At 29.4% G+C, this 22,142-nt stretch overlaps 1 protein-coding gene across 1 annotated transcript in view; it reads left to right on the top strand.

Moving 5' to 3' along the window:
- Positions 1-1,878: 1,878 nt before the first annotated feature.
- LOC142320537 (TBC1 domain family member 20) overlaps positions 1,879-22,142 on the top strand; it is a 28,160-nt gene continuing 7,896 nt past the window's right edge. Inside the window, exons 1-6 of the mRNA XM_075358438.1 lie at positions 1,879-2,426; positions 9,149-9,271; positions 11,606-11,850; positions 14,670-14,863; positions 19,390-19,606; positions 21,231-21,340. Coding sequence (XP_075214553.1) covers positions 2,354-2,426; positions 9,149-9,271; positions 11,606-11,850; positions 14,670-14,863; positions 19,390-19,606; positions 21,231-21,340 — 962 coding nt within the window. The 5' untranslated portion in view covers positions 1,879-2,353. The remainder of the gene's footprint in view (positions 2,427-9,148; positions 9,272-11,605; positions 11,851-14,669; positions 14,864-19,389; positions 19,607-21,230; positions 21,341-22,142) is intronic.

A 22,142-nucleotide genomic window follows, 5' to 3' on the forward strand; every position in this document is an offset into this window, starting at 1 on the left:
GGATAGATGAATCACATTAATATTTGGTAAGCATCTTGGTAATAAAGTCAGGCAATATGATATCCTAATTTCCTAATTACGTACTAAAACTGTACTTTGATTATAGAGTATAGTAGAGATGATGAAAATGAGCAAATCTCCATCCAGGCTTATAAAATTTATGGATTTTGAAATAATAGATATTGATGTGTGGAGTGGTTACTTTGTTGTTAAGATACGATGTAAACTCAAATTTTGAGGTACCTACTGTAGTAGATTGGAAAGAAGTTGAGATTAATATTAAACATTGAGAATTTGGTTTAGGGAAAAATTGGTATTAGAAGCTGAAGCTTATAAAATACTGAATTTAGATCTGAGAAAGAAAAGTTATCTTAAATAGATAAATTTTCAGATCTTAAGTGGTTTAGTTAGGTGTGAGTTAAATTACAAATATGATCAGAAATAATAAAAATGCTCCTTTGTGGTTGAGTAGGAGGATGTCCATTTTGTGGCTCGGTGTTGTATATTGGCAGAATGGTAATGCCACTGGTTAGGGGTAGACGAATTGTCAAATGAATTAGATTTTAAATGGTAAGATTGAGATAAATGAAAATTATTCAGCGCTTTCTCAGCTTAATTATATATATATAACTTATATATATTTAGGTAAAAACAAATGTTTATAAGGCATTAAAAGCAAGGTAGGATTAACAAGAATGAACTGTTCCTAATATATGTAATAGGTAATATATATATATATTATAATAAGTTTGTGTAAACAATGAATTTAATAATATTAGTCAAGAAAAGTGTTATGTCATATTACACATAGTAACACTGCAGCTGCCCGATGGGTAGGCTACTACAGATAAGAAATCATCATTTCACAGCACACTCACCCAAAGACCAACTATCGTGGGTATATCCAACATACATTTATTTTGCGTCTTGATAAACAAGACTTGTTACATTTTCACTTCTGTTCAGATCTAGCTTCGTAAGTCTCTTAAGATCGAGTTCAATCAGGCTTCTTAAAGATAGTTTTTCTAGTTGGCTATGGCTCTAGCTGACATTTCTAATTCTTCCAAAGATAATTTTTTGTCATATTACACTTGATTCAGTAGTATCTAAAGAAAGTAATAGTCTCATAAGATAATCGATAGACGTTAAGACATTACTCTGAGTTGCTTACTCCTAAATTCCCTTTTGCCGTTTCTTTAAAAAATATTTTATATTCCAGCTATATAAAAGACATCTACATCGCGTTTAAAGAAAGTGTTGTTAACATATTAGAAAATTTCAGTATAATAAACTGTTTCTGGTTATACAGCTGGTTTACAGTACATCAATTTTTTTATTGTACATTATTGCATCATATTTCAACATATATAATTATGAATACCTTTAGCCATGAGTCATTTACACTAATTTTAATCAAAGAAATAATAATAATGGATACTCATAACAGTATTATTTTATGTAGAACATTATATGATATTAGAATACATCATTAAATAGAACAAGATAAAACTATGCTTTTCTCCATGAATACTGCGTTGAAGAAGTGGCGCACTATGATAGAAGAGACCCGAAATGTCAAAAAAATCGAGTTAAAGAAGACTAAGCTATATAATTTCTAAAAAATAATAATTAATGTGCAACGCTTTACACACAATTGTTATGAGATAATTGCATACATTACAAAATTTCAAAAATTTGATGATGGTTTACAATGACACGTTGAAAATGACCATTTTTAAAATACTTAATATATGTTTTTTGTATTAGTATTATATTATTTTATAATATGTAGTTTTTTGTTAGTTAATTTTCGTTCGGTAATACTATTTGGGTTGTGTTAGGACACTCTAGTGTTAGGAGGTGTAACAATCTCTATAGTGCTGAAGCTACGTTCACGGTTGACAGCGAAGTGCTGCAAGAACGTTGATCAGCTGATTACGCAGGTCGTTAGGCAAATGGTGGCAGTGTGAACGTGACTTTTAAATGCTTGAAAACAATTAACCAACGGTGTTTGATAACGGAAATGTTGTAATTGATCAAGTATATCTTTTGACTTTTTTTCTGTCCAATTGAGAATTTATTTTTAATTAAAATTTTTATTCACAGCCATCGGATAAACTTCCTTGGAAATTCAGAGACGTTTGAGTTCTTGTTAACATACGCAGTTGCTGTACTTTCGTATTAATAACACAGCTCTTTAGGTATGGTTCCTGTTTACTTTTAATAATTGTGAAGTGCAAAAAATTTATGTTCTGTGATACGTAATCATCGATATGAAATTGTGATGTGAGGTTATAAATCGAGGTATGAAAGGGTGAGGAGATAGTTCATCTGGAGTTCTTAAAACGGAAAAATGCCTGTCGCAGAAGCAAGAGACGAGTCTGTTGAACTTCAGGATACCCCTAAAGAACTTCATTTTGATGAAGGTGAACTGTTTTTGAACTTTAGCAATTTTTAATTTTTTAAGCTATTTAGTTTTTTTTTGTTTTTATCTTCCCCAAGTGTTGGAATTAAAAAATAGTCTTTTAATTTTAGTTGTGCTATTGATTTGTACACATATTTGGTTTAAAGCTTGATTGTGAATGCAAAAATAATTGGTTATTTTCTCAATATTTAATTATTGTTTCATTTTTCTTTTTACTTGTTTGTGTAAAGAAATCTAAATAGTACTTGCTTAAGTAAAATATATTTGTTAGAATATTACATAAAACGTTATTACCTACTTATATAAATAATACATTTCTTATGGTTGTTAAAAAAAAATATAAAGTTAGATTTGAATTTAGATCTGGTAGTTTTGTTTTAAAAAAAATGTCATCTCTTTATTTAGTTAAAGTGTTAAAGTGATAGTGTTTCATCACCTGTGAAAATACCAAACCAGGAATAGATGCAGTATTGGTGATTGATATTCTAGTGGATTTGTTTACAATTCAGAGAATGATTTCCTAAACTATCCATGAGATTTAAGCTAGATCAAAGTCCAAGTTCAAACTTAAAGTAGTCTTAAACTTTAAGTTAATTATTCAGTTATGTTTTGTGTTTAGGAATTGCCACTGATAAATTATGCCCAATTATTTCTGAAAGGTACTTGTTTATTACACTGCCACTTTTTTCATATTTTTTATGCAGCTTTTTCGGATTTCATGAGTAAATGAATAATGTTTATTTAAGGTGAAAAAAGTACATTTTTTAATGAAAAATAAAAATTGCGAAATGGCAATAAACACCTCATAAATACAGTACAAATTCATAAACAGGACTATTATAACAATTATTATTATTATAATAATGTTCCTTGTATTTATTATTTTATTATTTATTTACATTATTTTGATACCTGATACCTTTCTTTATAATGATTATATTATTATAATAATATTTCTTTGGTGGGGAACATACAAAATACAAAAATAATGTAATTCCTGGGTAATATTTGAAAAAAATATTTTTACTTGTTTTACAACATTTGTCACCAAAAAACTGGTAGTGCAATAACAGTTGGTTATGTTATTAATAAATTGTATATAATACGCATATTTAATGTTAATTTGACGAGGTTAGCAAGCGAAGTGAGCATAGGTTATGCTTGGTTAGGTTATGTTGATATATGTGCAATTAATCAGTACACGGACTCAGCATTATCCAAACAAGCTCCTTGCTCCTTGCAAACACCTCCTGAACATGAAATACACCTTGCAGTTTATTTCTTATCTTACTTTTTGGACACAGATGGTATCTTTGTCTTTTTGAAGGATCCTATTCAGGCTCGTGAGTCTCTGCAACCTCTTCCCAGACCCTTTTATATTACAGATTGAAGTTCTTGGGATAGGTTCTATTTTTGAGTTCCCAGAATCGAATGGCTGTTTATGAGTTGTCTTCTAAGTGATAAGTGAAATTCCCGCCTTTCTATACAACCAGTTGGATTGGCAGCACCGAACAATACAATCCTGGAATTGACTCTGCAATATTCATTATTGCATACCAAATAGCCATGGGCCACCTTCTGGTGTGGCAGCCTACCGAATACACCCCACATTTTTTATCTAGACGTGTCTACTCCAACCTTGGTCATATTGTTAAAATCTATTATTTCTGGTTTTTTTATCTTCTAGATTTTGGAGAATGGATTTATTGTGGTGCTTTGAAGAAATCAGTATTACAACGCTATTTTTTTTTGGCACGTAGGATACAAGAGTTTTATCCGGTGTGAAAGCAAACTCACTGGTGTATAGTTTTTTTATCAGGCAAGAAACAGCAAGGAATTTCTAGTTTGTTTTTTCATGGTGTCAACATAGGTCAAACCCTTATTTTTCAGTCCATTGACTAGTTTTACAGAATTGAAGTAATTATCAGTTGTAACATTAGAATTAGACTGGGCAATCGGATCAGCCAAAGACAGTACCGTTTGGGTTGGGAGTAACAGATTTTTTGAATTTTCAGTGCTTTTTCCGCAGTAGATAATACCATTTACAAAATAACTGCTCCATGCATCAGCCAAAATATAAATTTTCAAACCATATTTTGCATATACACACAGAATCGACATTTACCATGAAATGGAAATGACATCTCATCTGCTGTTGTGTATTGCTCACATGAGTATTTTTTTGTTGGAATTAATAACAAACATGTTAAAAATATTTGATATTTCAGCAATTGCGTCTGTAACTTTGCGCTGATTTCTTGTGGAAGAATTATCAAAATGTAAAGCATCTAGTAAAAATAGAAATTTTTTTTTTGTCATAATTGATTGAAAAATGTCTCTTCCGGTTCTATCTCTAGCAAATAAACCTGCCAGATCTTCATGATTAGATTTAAATACACCAGCTAAATATAATAAAACAAAAAATGCCTCTGCATTGGGTTTATTGACAATCTGAATTCTTTTCTCCATATTTTGTCACCATTTCTGTTATTTTTTCATTTGTGTATTCTAGAATTATCTGGATCATTTCTTCATTTATAAAAATATGCCATGGATCAATAGTGGTTTATCTCTCATTAACTCAGAAATTGGATGTAAAATCAATATTGGATAAACTTTTCTATATCCATTGTCTGTTGACAATCAATTCACAAATCGGCAAGAAACAATAATAGTAACTTCAGCAAAAAAGTAACATAACTACCACAGCAGGGTCTAAAACGATCCCATGGTATCTTTGGTAGCAGGATGCAGCGCGTACCTGATTTTTCCACCATGTGACATAGACTAACAAACCAAGAGAACAACTGGAGAGTCACTTTACTAACCTAAACAAGAAAAATGAAAAAAATTTGTCGGGTCAAAAAAGACTCTCCATGCCAGCTAAGGCACGTATATAAATAAATATATATATAAAACAATCTGAAACCTACTCCAAACACCGAATATAAAGTTATAAAAATTCCTTTAATGATGAACTATAAACATTTCTTTCACATGTATGGATGGAATATATACACAGATATATCAATCACAATTCATTTTATACTAAAATATATATAATTTATGATATTTATTACATTAAAATACAACTGATATATATATATATCAGTTGTGATCGAGATAGTTGTGTATAAATTTCATCCATATATGTGAAAGATATGTTTAAAGTTCATCATTAAAGGAATTTTTATAATTCTATATTTGGTGTTAAAAGTAGGTTTCAGATTGTTTTTTGCCTAGATAGATAACTGCTATGTTTTGTGAACCTTCTAATGACATGAACTCACCAATTATTTACACTGAAAACCCAAACGTTTTGGTTATTCATGTCAAAATATTTTGTAAAACTTGTGTACGCAGATGTACAACTGTGTAAGTATACAATCTACATGCTGTCAATTTCTACTCCACTTGTACTGCTTTATATACTAAGCTCATTTTCTTTCCATGATGCCCATTTATTTGCATACCATTATTACTCTTTTGCTTTACAACTAGTTGTACTTTATGCAAATTATTATTTTTATTGACTGCTATTTTTATTTTATTGACTGCTGTATTTTCATTCTGTTTTTATTGTTTCTTTAACCTTGGTACTTAGGTATAGTGGTTTGGCTAAGCTGGTTCAACTGACTGGGATTTTACCTTATTGTAGCCATGACAATGAGTGGTATTGATCAATTATAAAAGAAGATATATATTAAGAGAGGAATGTATAATAAGGGAGTCGGGGCTAAGAAAAGCAGCTTAGGAAGTTTCAGGGACATAAGATATAACCCACCAGGTTGGTCTAGTGGTGAACGAGTCTTTGCAAATCAGCTGATTTCAAAGTCTAGAGTTCCAGCGTTCAATTCCTAGTAAAGGCAGTTACTTTTATACGGATTTGAATACTAGATCATGGATACCAGTGTTCTTTGGTGGTTGAGTTTCAATTAACTACATACTTCTGAAATGATTGACATGAGACTGTACAAAACTACACTTCACACACTCATACATATCATCCTCATTCATCCTCTGAAGTAATACCTGACTGTGATAACCGGAGGCTAAACAGGAAAAAGGGAAAGGAAAAGCACATAAGATATGCAAATGAAGATTCTTCTAACTCCCCAGGCTTTTCAGGGAGGTAGAATATGCAGCTTGGACATGTTCAGCTGAGAATTACATTTTGATCACATACCTGCAGAAGTCTCAGGTAGGCAAGGGAAGGATAAAAAAAATCAGGTGGGGCTGTGTCAGGACACACCGCCATTGGTTTAGCGTAAAGCGTTACAGACCCTGAATGAAGTTCCTCTGAGCTACAGACCAACGTATCAGTAAAGTTAAATGGGAGAGCCACCATTGTATTTTTTTTTTAACAAAACTAAAAGTCTTCAATAGAAAATTTTAGTTCCTTCATTTGGCCAACTCTACAGATAAACTGGTCTGCCTGTATGTCAGCGAGTCACTTTAGTGTATTGGATTGAAATAAAAACGAGACATTGACTGCATACTAAATTTAATTTTAACATAAAAGAGACGCTAAATGGTACATGATATTTATTTCAACTAATATTCAGTGACAATTTTGTTCAACATTAGTCTGTGATATGAGAAGTAAGAGATAAGGCATAATAAGCAGTGGTAGAGGTGCTTGTGCTGTCGGCATTGTTTACTGAGCATGCCATGCCAGCTTTGCAATGCTCCAAAAACAGTCTCACTTGGCACCGGACATTGGAGTACCTGTGTGTGGCCCATAACCTCCCCTTTTCAATGATATGCATAATTTATTTTTTTGGCTGGCTTTTACACGGGCTGAGGCTGATATATTGAATTTTTATACTTTTTTACATGTTTAATTAATTTTTTTACACATAAATATTGTCCAAAATACACTTATTATTACTTAAATTGATCTAGTCCAACAAACTCTAAACACAAACACATGAATCACTGCGGTATCACGTCTTAAGTCGTGAACTACACTAAATGAAAATGAGCAAGAACACCACTTTTGCCCATCTGTGCTGTGCTCCCCCTCCACCAACCCGGTCACCAGTGACACAAACTCAAAGTCATATTGGTAAGCTGACCATGTAAGTTATAAAATGACACCACATTTATGTCTGAGACTAATAGGGAGTTATTAAGGCAGGATGATACAGACCTTTTTGTTACACTACAGTTTTATATTCTGGTACCCATATGTTTCAATGTGATTTTAAAGAAGTTTCACGTCAATAAAGAAGTTAAGGAATGGAAAAATAATGGATGGTGGCAATTCCATTCATTTGTTTGTTTTCAGTGAATCCAAGGTGGACTGATAAGCTAGCTAGCGGTAGCATGCCAAATTAGGAATTAGTTGTAGATTTGTTGATTGCTTGCATGTGGAGTTTGGCAGCTATGATGACCATAGCTGTAACTGCAACTGTAGTTGCAGTTTTAGGGATTTTAATTTCAAAACTATTGTGGTCAGGTATTTGCAGTATCTGACAGTGCTTGGCAGGTAATAGTATGACTACTGTCCAAAATAGCTGCTAGCTGGGCTGATTTTCTTAACAGACAGATCGGTCACTGAATGGATAAATAATATTTAGTAGTAGGATTCTTCCTAGATCATGTTGTCTTCATGAAGTCAGCCTATCAAGCGATTCAAAACTGACTTCTTAAATATCCCTTTATGAACAACTTTCCACATTCTATAGATTTGGAGGTTGGTTAGGTCTGTGAATGAGGTAATTTGTTTTTGTTGTAGTGAGACTTTAAAAAGATAGTTGTTTAACTGATTTATTAAGCTATCTTTCTGATATCAATTTTCTTATCTAATATCAATTCTGATTATTTTAACATTGTTTAGTGTTTATTTTGTGTATGTGGTATGTGACTGTGAAGTTGCTATTATATGTATATATATATATTTAAAAACTTTACATACATGTGCATTGCTTTGATGTTGACTAGTTTTGTTTTAGAACATCTTTGTTTGTACTGGATGTTTTCTTGATCATAGATTGTGCTTTGTTTGCTGATTTTATACTGTATCTGCTATTTCTATTTTACTTGATATATGTGAGTGTGTGTATGTGCACACACACATATGTTTGTGTATATGTGTGTATAGTTGTGCTTGGTATATATTTATAAATTTTGTGTATCTTTTCTGTTTTACTTGTCATGTGTTATGTTGTGGTAGTTTCCACAGTGTATACTTGTTATTTTATTTTATCAATTTTATTTGTTGAATACACACATTTAAAAATTACATTCTAAGTAGCATAAATATATATACACACACATACACAAAAGTAAAATAGAAATAATGAACAATTGAACAACAGTACAATCTGTACCACATCCAGTCAAAAGGAAGATGCTCTAGGATATTAAATAATACTAGGCCAATATCAAATAAAAATATCTGTTATGTGTTTGTCATGCTGTAATTATAATGAATTATTTTTTAATAATTAAAAACCGTAATAGTTTTGATTTAATTACTTTTGTCATAAATTATTTTTAAAGAATTAAGATTAATTTGGTGGGGGTCTGCTTACTGTATGAGCATGTGTATAGTACTGCTCAACTGGTTAACAGAATGAAATTGAAATTATTTTTGTTGATAAGTTTTAAATCATGTATTAAAAATTGTCTTAATTATATTTTCTTTAAATTTCTGTTTAAATTTATTTCATGCTTTGAATTCAGACATTTTCTTATTTTATGTATTTTTCTTTGTAGATGTTGAAGATGATGTGCTGAGAAATAAAATAAAATTAATTGATGAAGCCTTTTATTCTGAGAGTGAAAATAAAACTGAAATGTTGAGAGAGTTTGCTTTGTCAGAAGGTGGTCTAGTCAATGGTAACAATGTTTATATATTATATTGTTGCAACTACAACCACAAATTATCTTCAGTTTGTTGTTTTTATTATGTTAATCCAAGATATTTTTATCTTAATTACTATGCTATGTATTTTTTGTTTTCATTTTCATGGGCTGTCTTATTATTTTATTAGATCATTTCAAACATCTTGTTAATAATTAAATTTTATAAATAAATATTGAGGAATTGTGAGATAGCTTGTTTTTACTTAATTGGTTTATTTTACTGTTTATGGTTTTTATAAAAACTGAGGTGCTTAATTAACCTTATAACTGGCCTGCTATGTTCATATTTCTTAGTTTGTTTTTTATAAACATATTGAGAATGTTTTTATGGCTTACAGTTTACGGGCATGTTTAGAAATGCAATAATTCAAACAGCAGTTCTGATGGCATAAAATGAACAAACGCAGTCTGCTGGGAATGTTGGTAGTGGTTGCTGTGTCAGTAATGTATTCTTTTGTAACATATATTTTATAATATATATTCTTTTGTATCCTTTCTCATCATTCTCCAACCTTTAGTGACAGCTTGCAGTAAACACAGATCTTACATTAGGATCTATAGTGTATTCAACTAACTTGGAAAACTGAGAAACTTGGGACTTATGAACATATAGAATCAGAAAAATTTGCTGGAAGTAGCCAGGGATTTTCATAGTTTTCATATCAACTGAATATTTCTCATTTGTCATATCTATAAATGATATACACTTATTTTAATTTTATTATGCATTTACTGAATTTTGTTTCATACTGTGTTAAATAATCTTTACAAATTCCTAGAAATAAACGAAATACCACTTTTTTTCTTTATGAAAATTAGTTGAATGTAATTAATAACATTTAAAAAAATGTAGATTACTATTTAATGATTATAACAAATTATGATTACTTGTAAATTCTATTTGATATTGTCTTTTCATGATAAAATTAGTGATTATTTATTATTTACTGTTTTAATGATTATGTTTTCTGTTAACATGTTAAAACGGTTCAGGACATGGGTTTGCTGATGAATTGTATTTTTATACATGGCTTCAGTTCATTGATATGCTACTACTTCTTGTTTTTATCAGGCTTATTGCGAAATGGGTGAACTGAATGACAGTTGTAGTATAATATATTTTTCTTTAGCTGCTATCGCATAAGGATGATTTGGCTTAATGCAGTAGTTTCTCGGTAATGTTTACTTTTTTATCTATATTTCAAATGGGCATTCAATTTGGTTTTTATATGAAACTTTAGCTCCTTAATAAATACAGCTTTAGTAATAACTAAGAAAAATAGTTAAAATAGATCTATTATTACTTTCAACACGATTGTAAAATATAAAAATTGTAATGTAAGAATAATAACAGTAAAACGTACATGATGAACATAAATAATAAAAAATATAAGCTAGTAAAAAATATAATGTTACTCCCAAAGTAGTCTTAGTTATAAAATTTGTATTATAAAAATGTTTTAAGAATAAATGTTGAAGTTGTTGGTATGTTGTCATTGGTTTCATAAAATGAAAGTGAAGAAAGCATAGTAGGTCTTTGTTCTGGAGCGGAAGTTACAGTTCATTTGGAGATAAAATTACAGTTTATGATGAGATGACAGTTGGAGTGTGTTCAGGATATGATATATTTAAAAATACAAATCTGATAAACTTTAGAGCTAAGGTGTTAGTGAGATGTTAATCTTTTTATGTTGATGAGAAATAAACAATTGTAACCAGAAGGTGAGATCAATCTGCTATCTCTTTGGTGACAATTCTTATTCTTAAATTTTATAAATGTGAAATCTTAATTATTACTTTTAAATAGAAATTTCAGAGCATTGATTTTAATATTTATTTGATTTAATATTGTAATACTACAACAATATCAGAATACCAGACTAAAAACCAATGGAGCTGTTTTTCCATTGAATAATAAGATGCTTGATGACAGATTTATATTTAGATGTTTTACATTTTTTAAATTTTTGTTATAGTTTTGTGATAAATGGTTTCTGTGAATGAAATTTTGAAGAAAGGAAAAAAATCTTTTTTTTGATTCTTCAAAATGGATTTCATGTTCTCACTATGGGAATCTCACTTTTTTTATCTTGACATAATGAAGATAAAAATACCAATATTTTTAACCTATAATCTTTCTGTAAGTTACAAATTGTTTTGTAACTTATTGCATAAAAAGTGCAGTTTATATTGTTGACATTCTCATTGTTTGGGACTGCCTTTTTAAAAAAATTATTCTCTGCTCATTTAAATCTATTACTTTTTTATTTTTTTACTTGTTATAAAAAGAAAGTTGATATATTTCAGATAAAGTAAGATGTAAAGTGTGGCCTGCATTATTAGAATTGGATCCAAAAGAAATAGAAACTTGTTTAGATCAGTCAGAGCTAGAATCACACCCAGAGTATCAACAAGTTGTGCTTGATGTTAAGCGTTCGTTAAAACGATTTCCTCCTGGAATTCCTTATGAACAACGAGTGGCATTACAGGATCAGTTAACAAGACTTATACTAAGAGTTATAATAAAATATCCTCATCTGCGTTACTATCAAGTAAGTAAGGTGTATTTTGACAGATCTTCATAAATAGATATTGTCAGTTTAGAATTTTCTGTTTTAAACATTTTACCAACCTACTGCTATCCTTCTATCCTAAAATCATAAGAATAAAATTTTTTAATGTAAATTTGATTAAAAGTATAATGTTATGAAGTATAATTTTTATATATTTCTGATTTGATTGCCTTTGCAGTTGTAAATAAATCTTGAGTGGTGAATATTATTTATTGAGGTATAGATTATTTGCTATGATCTCCTTTATATTCAGCCACCATTATCAAGTGAATTGAATTGTCTTGGTAAACCATATAGGTTTGTTTTTAGCCATGTCTACAAGGCTTTTATTAACTTTGTTTATGGCTGTAGCTATGTTGGTATCAATTTTGAAAAATTTAATATTTTATATCATGGTCTCTGTAAAATTTGTTAACTAGTAATTTAACAAAGCTGTTTTATGCAAACCTACAAAATTTTTTTGCCAATTTCTTTAAAATTTAATTTAAAAAGAAAAATATTAGAGATATGGGAACCGTTTTTTGTAGTTTTCAGGTTAAGTAATGCAAAAATACTATAGTTTTTTTACCATAATTAGTGTCCAAAAAAATTTAATACTGCAATGTATAATTTGCAAAGCAAAATTAGGATATAATCTTTTGGCTTTTGTCACTTGAAAACAAAAACTTTTCAGATATATGTTTATGACTTAAAAATAGTTAGCTCTAGAATCACTTGCTGAAATAGTGTGATTTCTTGGTGGAACACTTTGTTAATTTTTTTATTTCTAGTTTTTAATTTTTTTTGCTCTTGTCAAGAAATAATTTGATAATTTTCTAACTTTATTAGTATAATCTCATTTGCCTCTTTCTTGAAAAAGAAGATCAGATATCAGTTAAATTCTGTGCATTAAACTACTCTTTGATTTTTATGTTACTTTATAAATATATTTTTGTGATACTTTCAATTTGTCATTTTCATATAAAATAAAATAAAAAATTCAAAAGGAAAGACTGAGTAACAATGCACAAGTGGTAAACAAATTTCCATCAACTTATTGATCTGCCTGCCATAAAGTACAGCTGTAAGTTGATCTGGCATGTTATTCTTCACAGTTTTCACCCGCATTATTGCTATTTCCAATGTCATTGATGTAAAAGTAAAAAACTCAAATTTTTTTGTTGTGATTTTGTTTTTCATGAAGTTTGTTTTTCAAAAATTTGAATGTTAATGTTTACGTTTACAGTTAAATGATTCTTGTTTTTAGATTATAAATAAGTGCCGTATAATTCTGTGAATTTTTTTCTAGTTATGTATCATGACTCAGATATTTAAGGTAAATAATTGATAATCTGATGTGGTTTAGGCTCCTTACCTCATATCCTCATACTTATCTTCATAGTCTGAACTTGCAGCCCTTTATTTCTTGATTGAATTTTTTTTAACACCATATTGGTAAAGAGAAATAGAAGATGAGTTATTTATTTTTCTGTGAAACCTTGAATTTGCAAAAATTGCTGTGTTATGTAAAAAAACATCACATGTACATGTCACATGAGCCATGGTTTCATTTATCTGGGTATGTTAATATGCACAAAATTGGGTATTGGATGATGCAAATCTTCACTGGTTGTTTGAGCATCCACTTCATGATCAGAAAATCTGTGTGTAGTGTGCCATAGCACATTATGGTATTTAATTACCATAGTAATTATATATTGGGCCAATATATTGTGACCAGATTATCAATACAGAACTGCACTATCCAGTTTTTGAAGAATTCAGTGCTCAATTACAGATCATGAAAAAGAATATGGCTTCATGCAAGACAGAGCAACTATTACATATCAAATAATTCATTTCATACATTCATGCAGCTTTTGCAGAAGAAACAACTTGTCACATTTCTACAGATTTCTGTAGTTGTGATTTTTTCCTGTGGGGCTGTTTGAAGGATAGAGTTTATGAATAAAAAAATCCATACTATAGATGAGCTAAAGGTGAACATTCAACATGAAATCGACTGCATTCACTTGAGCACAAAGATGCATTACTGTACAGAGTGCTCAGTTCAAACTACCCTTTTTTGTAAAAATATGGTAAATATGTAAACTCTTGCTAATGGAAATACAGAATTTAATTTAATTCACGTTTTTATTTTATTCGTAAAATTTTACATGTTGTATTCTGTACATGTAATGTACATGTTGTAATCTGTTTAACAGTTAGTTTTTAAGTTGATAACTCTGTATCTTAAAATTGATTTATGTAAGTTCCTTGCTGAGAAAGCATTCTATAGTTTAGATAAATTTTATAATGATATACTGCAATAAGATGTAAAAGTTTTCTTTACTGTTTTGGATTGAAAAAGCAGTATCAATTCTGATTGGTAATGTTCAATGAAGGGTAGTAGGAAAATATTTACTACTATAGTCTTGCAACAGCAAAAACATTATATAAGGTAATTGAAATATTTTAGTAAATAATCAAAGCTATTATAGTTTCTATTTCATATAATTGTTTCAAAATAAATCATATTGCAAATATTTGTGATATCACATTGACTAATAGTTTCTTGACTAATAGAAATAATTGCACCATTCAGCTGTTTTATTGCTAATTCTTGTGGGTTTTTGCCAGATTTTGTTGCTGTATTATATTGGTTCTATATGTGTGGTTATAAGGTAGGTATACTTAAATTATAATTTAATTTATAGTTATTATCTATCTATAGGTTCTGTTTGTTAATCTATGTTGTTTAATTTTATTTATGAAGAAAGTAGTAAAATAAGGTATCTATTGTTTTGTTCTTTTTATAGGGATATCATGATGTTGCTGTAACATTCCTTTTAGTTGTTGGAGAAGATGTTGCATTTCAGATTATGGAACGTCTTTCAACTGACCATTTGCAAGAATGTATGGAACCTACCATGGATAAAACTTCTTTCCTGCTTAACTATATATATCCACTGATTAATAGGTTACATCCAGCTTTATATGAGTTTTTAGAAAAGTATGCTTTTTAATTTATTTTGGCATTTTATTGGTTTGTATGCAACACACATACAACAAGAAGAGAGAAAGAGAGAGAGAGAGAGAGATTAATTGATTGTGTTCTTTCGCACAGTTTATGTAAGAAATGCATTGCATGTGTACACATGCAATGCATTTCATGCAATGCATTATGCAAAAAGCATTGCTGGTTTTAACTTTATATTTTGTTCAAGGGATTAATTACACTGGTCAACATGATTTTAGTCTCACGAGTACCAATAGGTGTACTTAATGCAGTTTTTATCCTGTTTTAAAATATGTATTTGAAATTTCTCTATCACCCACAGTTTTTTCATTTTAATTTTTTTAAATATTTTTTCATCCATTTGTCTATTGTCAAGTAAAAGCTCCTAGAGAATTGTAAATATGATGGGACCAAATGAGCTAACTTAAAGCTACCCTTTAAGTTGTGCAGGTTCTGGCGTACATACAAACGTGATCTAGTGTAGCACATATTCATCAGAACAATTCCATCAAAACAGTTGTGAGATAATAGTGAACCAGTAAAGAGTGCTTTGTGTGTCTGAATTATTGTATATTACATATTTACAACTTTTATTTCTATTAATTAGTCATTAGTTACAAAATGCCTAGAGTTTGTTTAAATCATCCTAACAATTTTTGTTATGCATGTGGTGAAGTGATGCTCAAGTCCCAAAGGTGAAACCCTACTCCATTAGTAAAAAAGTGTTATGAACTTTATTTTGTGTGTAAAGTTGGGGACCAAACAAGGGCTTGGGCTCCACATATCTGTTGTTTATCATTTTTCTAGATTTCTCATTGCATGGAAAAATGGCACACACCACATGCCATTTGCTATCCCTATGATTTGGAGAGGGAACCCATAGATCACTCTTCTGACTGTTATTTCTGCTAAACAAACATTAAAGGGATTATGCCAAAATTAAAATAAGCAGTGGTGTACCCTAACTTGCAATTAGACCGTTCCACACTGCAAAGAATTACCCGTATCAAAGCCTCCAGAACATGTGACATTAGATGAAGAAAGCTCAGAGTCTGATAGATGTAAGAAAGAAAAAGGAACAGATTCTGGTGATAAAAATGTTGAACAAAGCAGTACATATGAGCCTCATTTACTGACTCAAGAAAATCTTAACAATCTCATATGAGATTTAGTTATCTAAAAAAACAGTGTGAAATGCTTGTTTTCCGGCTAAAAGGATGGACTCTTCTTCAAAAGGATACAAAGGTTTGTACTTATCATAATCGATTGTCATTCTGAATCTAAAGATTGTTTTTCTGAAGAAAATGACTTAGCATTTTGTAATAACATTTCTTCTCATATTGAGACACTTTGTAATTAACATAACCCAACAGAATGCTGCTTGTTCATTGATTTCTCTAAAGTTAGTTTAAAAGTTGTGCTTCTCCGTAATGGCAATAAATTTCCACCAGTCATGTGGCTCACTCTGCTAAAACGTGTATCTACCTCCATTACATGTCAAACTACGATTAATGAAGAATTTTGTCAAGGCCATGGACAATACTCCTGGTTTTATGTACTTAAAATAGAAGTTTCCTAAAATTAGTGATACAAAAATTAAAGAAGGAATATTTAATATCCACAAATATGATCACTAATGCATGATGAAAAGTTTGAGTAACTTTTGAATCCACTGGAGAAAGCATTCAAAAATGTTATTCAGGGTTTTTTGGGATATCAAAAGGCGGAAAATTACTGTGATATTGTCAACGACCTTATAACATCTTATAAAAATTTGGATTGTAATGTCCTTAAAAGTATACTTCCTGAACTCGCACTTAGATTTCTCCTAGAAAATCTTGGTGCAGTGAGTGATGAGCACGGGGAACACTTTCATCAGGAGATTTCAGCTATTGAAAAGAAGTATCAAGGCAAATGGAATTCTAATATTGTGGCTGATTATTGTTGGACCATCAAAAGGGATGCTCCATAGATGAAATATAGCAGAAAATCGTCATTTCTTTCTTTCTAGGTGAGTCAAATATTTGAATATTGTGTAGTTAAGAAAGCAGAAAGTATTAAAATGTTTGAAATTATAAACGTCTGTCTCTCAGAAACCTTGCGTGATGGGGAAAAACTGATATCTTATTTTAATTGAGGAGAAAAAATACTATCAGAATCACATATTTTTCTTCGAGAGACAAAAAGTCTTTTTCGTTTCCCAATGTTATTTGAATGAAATTCAACAATAAATTGGATTTTTTAAATTAATTAAATATGCTTTCATCTGAAGAATGTGAAAATCTCTAAATAATGTGAAAAATATATTTGTTTTAATAAGATTCAGAACATAAACCATTAATAAAAATCAAGTAAAAAAATAAGCATCTTCTTTTGAACTTAAATAAATACAGTGAAATTTCATTATATGAAATCTCAGTAACAAAATTTTCAGTGTGATGAAACTTCAAAAATGAGGTTTTTGCTGCTGATTACCTTGATCAATTTTAAACTAATTTTGTTGAAAAAGGAAAAAACTTGTATTATTCTTTGAATAATATAGAACACAGGTATAATAGTGTACTATTAATAATTGCAATTTATAGTATATTCCTTTTGAAGGAATATTTTAATTTGTGCTAAATTTAATTTTTTTTAAAGTGATGATTCAGAAATTACATCCAGGATTATGATTCTATTATTTCCATTATTATTTTTACTTTTTGTTGATTCTTTTGAACACATTAAATAAAATCCATTCCATGTACACATAAAACCAAAACATATGAAACAACTCTGTGTGTAACTTGTCCTGATGGAACTGATTTAACATTATTCATTGGTGTTATTTTGTAGTCTGATCTATTAAATACAACTGATCCATATGTATGACAAATGCATGTTATTTAATAAACATTTATTTTGTCTGTATGAGCATTAATTATCTGTAAAAACACTGGTGTATTTATATTATATTTTTTTTTAATATACTAATGATTTTAAATATGGTATATTTGATTTTAAAGTTATCAGTATTTTTTACTTGGCAAAAAGTGAGCTCATAAAATTTTATTTGAAGAGCAGATAAACATTTTATAAAGTGTAGTCTTTGTCAAAAAGAAAACTTGTGGTAGTGAGTTCACTATCTCTGCTTTCAACTCTTTTAACAATTTAAAAATGTAGTAAAAAATCTTATGTAAACATTATATGTTAAGAAGTTAGTTTTTTAACTTTTGTAATAAAATTAATTTAATTTAATTTTGTATAATAAAATTTACAAATTTCATTAAAAAAATTAAATTGTGTGAGGATGTCTTTGTATGTTTCTGGTTTTATTGATATTAACAATAAAAAGTCCCAAAAAGTGATGTCATATATAGAGAAACTATAGTTTTGTATTATTTGCTAACAAGTAAAGATGCTATCTATTATTCTATGATATTGAATATGATAAACTGAACTAAAATGTTCCACCACAGTTTATTTATTTAAAAGCTTAAATCTTTAGTATTGGATTGATATTCCAAATTTTTGGTTGGTTATTTAGGTTCCATTTTAACAGAACTGTGAATCTAGTTGCAATTTTGCTTATTTGGTCTTTTTTTTTAGCAAGCATGCTTGTTTTCTCTGTCTTCTCTATCAAGGTGTTTAGAAACCCTATAGAGATGTATTCTATTATAGAAAGAGAGTAAATAGAACAAGCTGGTAGCAATCCCATACTTGCACAGAATTGAATTAATATAATCTTAATGCGTTTGAGGCCATCTGATATCATTTTAAGAAGGGAGTTATTCTTCTATTATGGTTAGTGAAGCATAGAGTAATTTATTTTTCTTCTGGAACATAATAACACGCTGAATGATGTTTATCCAGAGAGAAAATATCGTCTTCGTATATTCCAACTTGGTCATTGACCCTGCAAAAAATGTGTGAAATCCAACATTGTTAATGCATAGGCAGAAAATCTTTGTAACTGACACAACCTCCATTGTAGGTATTAAGTGGTTGAACCCAATGATTTTTTATTATCATCGGTTATGTTTCAGGATCAGTGATGTTTTTTCAGATTCGTATCATTAATAGAGCCTCTTAGTACATCATGGGAATCTAAGTTTGTTAAACTGTCCTTCCATTAGGCTAGCATGATTTACTGTTATATTCAGAGATCCAGTGACAGCAGCCGTTTTTAGCGACTGTGGGAGAACTCATTAAAGCTCCTGAGGTATAGAGATATGCCAACATCTGAAAGTTCTATTGTCTTTTTTGCAATAGATTGCTGGACTTACCTCTATTGTAATAGAGCTGAAAATGTAAAATCTAATTTGTTACAATACTGTAGATTAAAATTCTGACATATATTCTGTCAATAATATTTATCCAGGAGGTATTTTCAGAGCATTATTGACCACAGAGAGGTCACTAATGCTCTGAAAAGGTTTATATATTAATAATATATATTAATATATATATTATATATATATATATATATATATATAATGTTTTTGTTCAGAATTTTTTCAATATTTTGTAATTTTTTCTAGCTCTGGAGTAGGCACAATATTTTGCTTACCGTGGTACCTTACTTGGTACGGTCATAGTTTAAATCATTATAAAGATGTTGTTCGTTTGTATGATTACTTCTTGGCTTCTCCACCTTTGTTACCATTGTATCTAGCTGCTGTGATTGTTGTACATCGTAGTGAAGAAATTTTTAGTGTCGACTGTGACATGGCTAATGTTCACTGCCTTCTTTCACAGGTATATCTAGCTTTTACTGTTTGATGCAATGTAATTTTAAAAGGAATTGTGTTGATAGAATCGGTTCATAAATCCTTATTCATTATGCAAATTCTTGAGTAATGATTTCATAAAAATATTTCACTTTTTTTTTAAATTAGTACAGATTTTTGTTTCGGTATTTGGTACTTTACTAATTTTTAACATAAAAATCTGATGTGGACATCACATGACTCTGAAAATGGATATTTCCATTGAAATCTGAAATTTTTTGTGATCACAATACTTCCTTTACTTTATACAAGGAAGTAAAAATGACCAAAAAGTTACTACTACTGCTACTACTACTAATAATAATAATAAACTATACTTTTTTTTAATTATGTTTTGAAAATGTATTTCACTTTTTATGATCAAAATTTTTAAAGTTAAATCCATAAAAAAATGACACTTTAATCTAATCTAGGGATTCATTGCCCTTAGTTACTGAAAATTTTGTTGTTGCCCAGTGACTGTCAGGGGGACACAATGGATAATTGCTGTTTGTTTACACAATAAGTGTTGCAGTTGTGTACTCTGTTTTTTAAAGTCAGTCTACGAAAGAGTGCCAATTATGTAACAGTTTTAGGTTAGTAAACATTGTTTACTTTTTCTAACATAGGAAAAATTTCCACTACAAAATAGAAAATTAATATTGAACATAGCAAATGTGTAGAGATAACAATTATGTCATGGAACATTGCAATTAAAGTAAAACATTCTGATCCAACTATAAAGGTGCTTGTTTAAGATTCTTATGTTAAAAAAAATTATTGTGTTGTGCTTTTGATTAATTTCTTATTAGTTGTAATTCTTAGAATTGTAAGAAACTTGTGATTTCAGGATGGAATGGTTAGTTTCAAATGCAATAACAAAATATGCGCTTAACAAGTAGTAAATTTTTCCTTTTTATGCATATATTATTATAATTTCCATCAGTTAAGTTATCTATACATTAATTATATACTGCTTTACAAATAGATTAGTATGCAGTAAACTTTATTTAATGTTTGCTCTATTTATACTTACACCATTGTGATAATAAAGTACACTTTTAGTTGGGTTTCAACCATAGTTCAAACCATATCACATAATAGTTGTCAGAGATGATGTTAACCATTTGAACACCTTAAAATTTATGATAAAAAGTAATTTTTTTAATTTAATTGACTGATTATAATGGCAAGAACATTTAATAGTTGTATTCTTTGATATGCTTCAATTACGATTAATTTTTGTATTTATTTTTCTTTGAATTTTGCTGCTAATTGTAACTTTTAATTTTTCTTCTCTTTTTTCAATGAAAGAAAAATGTCATCCTTGCTGCAGATACTAATATTAAATTTGTTACTACAAAATGAGTAAGTTAAAGTACTCATTTATTTTAACAACTATTATGAAATACATTTCAGTAACAGAATTCATTTTTATATCCTGATAGTCTTCTAACTGAATATTTATTCACATTTGTGAATGTAAGAAAGCAGTGAGTAATTGGCTACTTTTATTTAGAATTTAATTTTAATTAAATTATTGATAAAATTAGTTAATTAGAAATTTTATGTAATACTCAATTGAAACTTTTAAATTTGTAATTATTTTATAGTTGCCTGATGATCTGCCTTTTGAAAGCCTTCTTGCTCAAGCATCTGACTTGTATTATAAATTTCCACCTAGCAGTATAGAGGGTGAAGTTAAGGAAAGGTTTAACAGAGAGTGAGTATTATTTGTTTATAATTAAGAAAGTTATATTTTTTCAATATTCATTTTATGTTATGCTAAAAACCATTTTATTTTAGCACCTCACTTGCTAAAAGAAATTTTGACTGTTATGAATTTTTGGTTCTTGAGAAGAGGTTATGCGTCTGCCTTTGTTTATAAGTAATTTTGATAAATTATACAGTTTTAATAAAAATCATTAATCGTTGTATGTTTATTAGTAAGAGCTCAGTATTTTCATTTGTTGAGCCATTTTTGATGATATATTACCTTAAATGTCTAAAAAGCCTACTAGGTTAAATTGTCAAAATTTGGCTGCTTGCTGTTTCAGGTTAGCCTTTTCTTTTTCATTTAAAAGTTAATAAAGAACAAGAACAGTGATATTGAAAAAATCCTTGGAAATAAGAGACTTACTTTATTCAACTTGACTGTTACATAGGGCCAGAATGACAGTTGTCAGGAAGGTGTGGAATCTTATTCCAAAATTATGTTGAATTGTTATTCACCAAAAATTGTGCTATTTTCTAGGGTAATGAGCTTGTTCACTGAAGTGATATTGTGGTTTTAGTTGTATCCAGACCTCTTTTGCTGCATCAGTAAAATTCAGAATTACAGTTCAGTTAGGAAGGATAGACTCATTCATTGTAAAATGATTTTTTTTCATTCATTGTTATAACATAATCAACTTGCTGTTAGTTCTTGTTTCATGAACAATATCATCACTAGCATCACCTAAAATGTCTGGAGATTAAAATCTGCTTAAGGTGATGAAGAAGCTTACATTTACTGATACTTTTGT

Source organism: Lycorma delicatula, chromosome 2 (genome assembly GCF_047948215.1).
Source record: "Lycorma delicatula isolate Av1 chromosome 2, ASM4794821v1, whole genome shotgun sequence".
In the NCBI taxonomy this organism is placed as follows: Eukaryota; Metazoa; Arthropoda; class Insecta; order Hemiptera; family Fulgoridae; genus Lycorma; species Lycorma delicatula.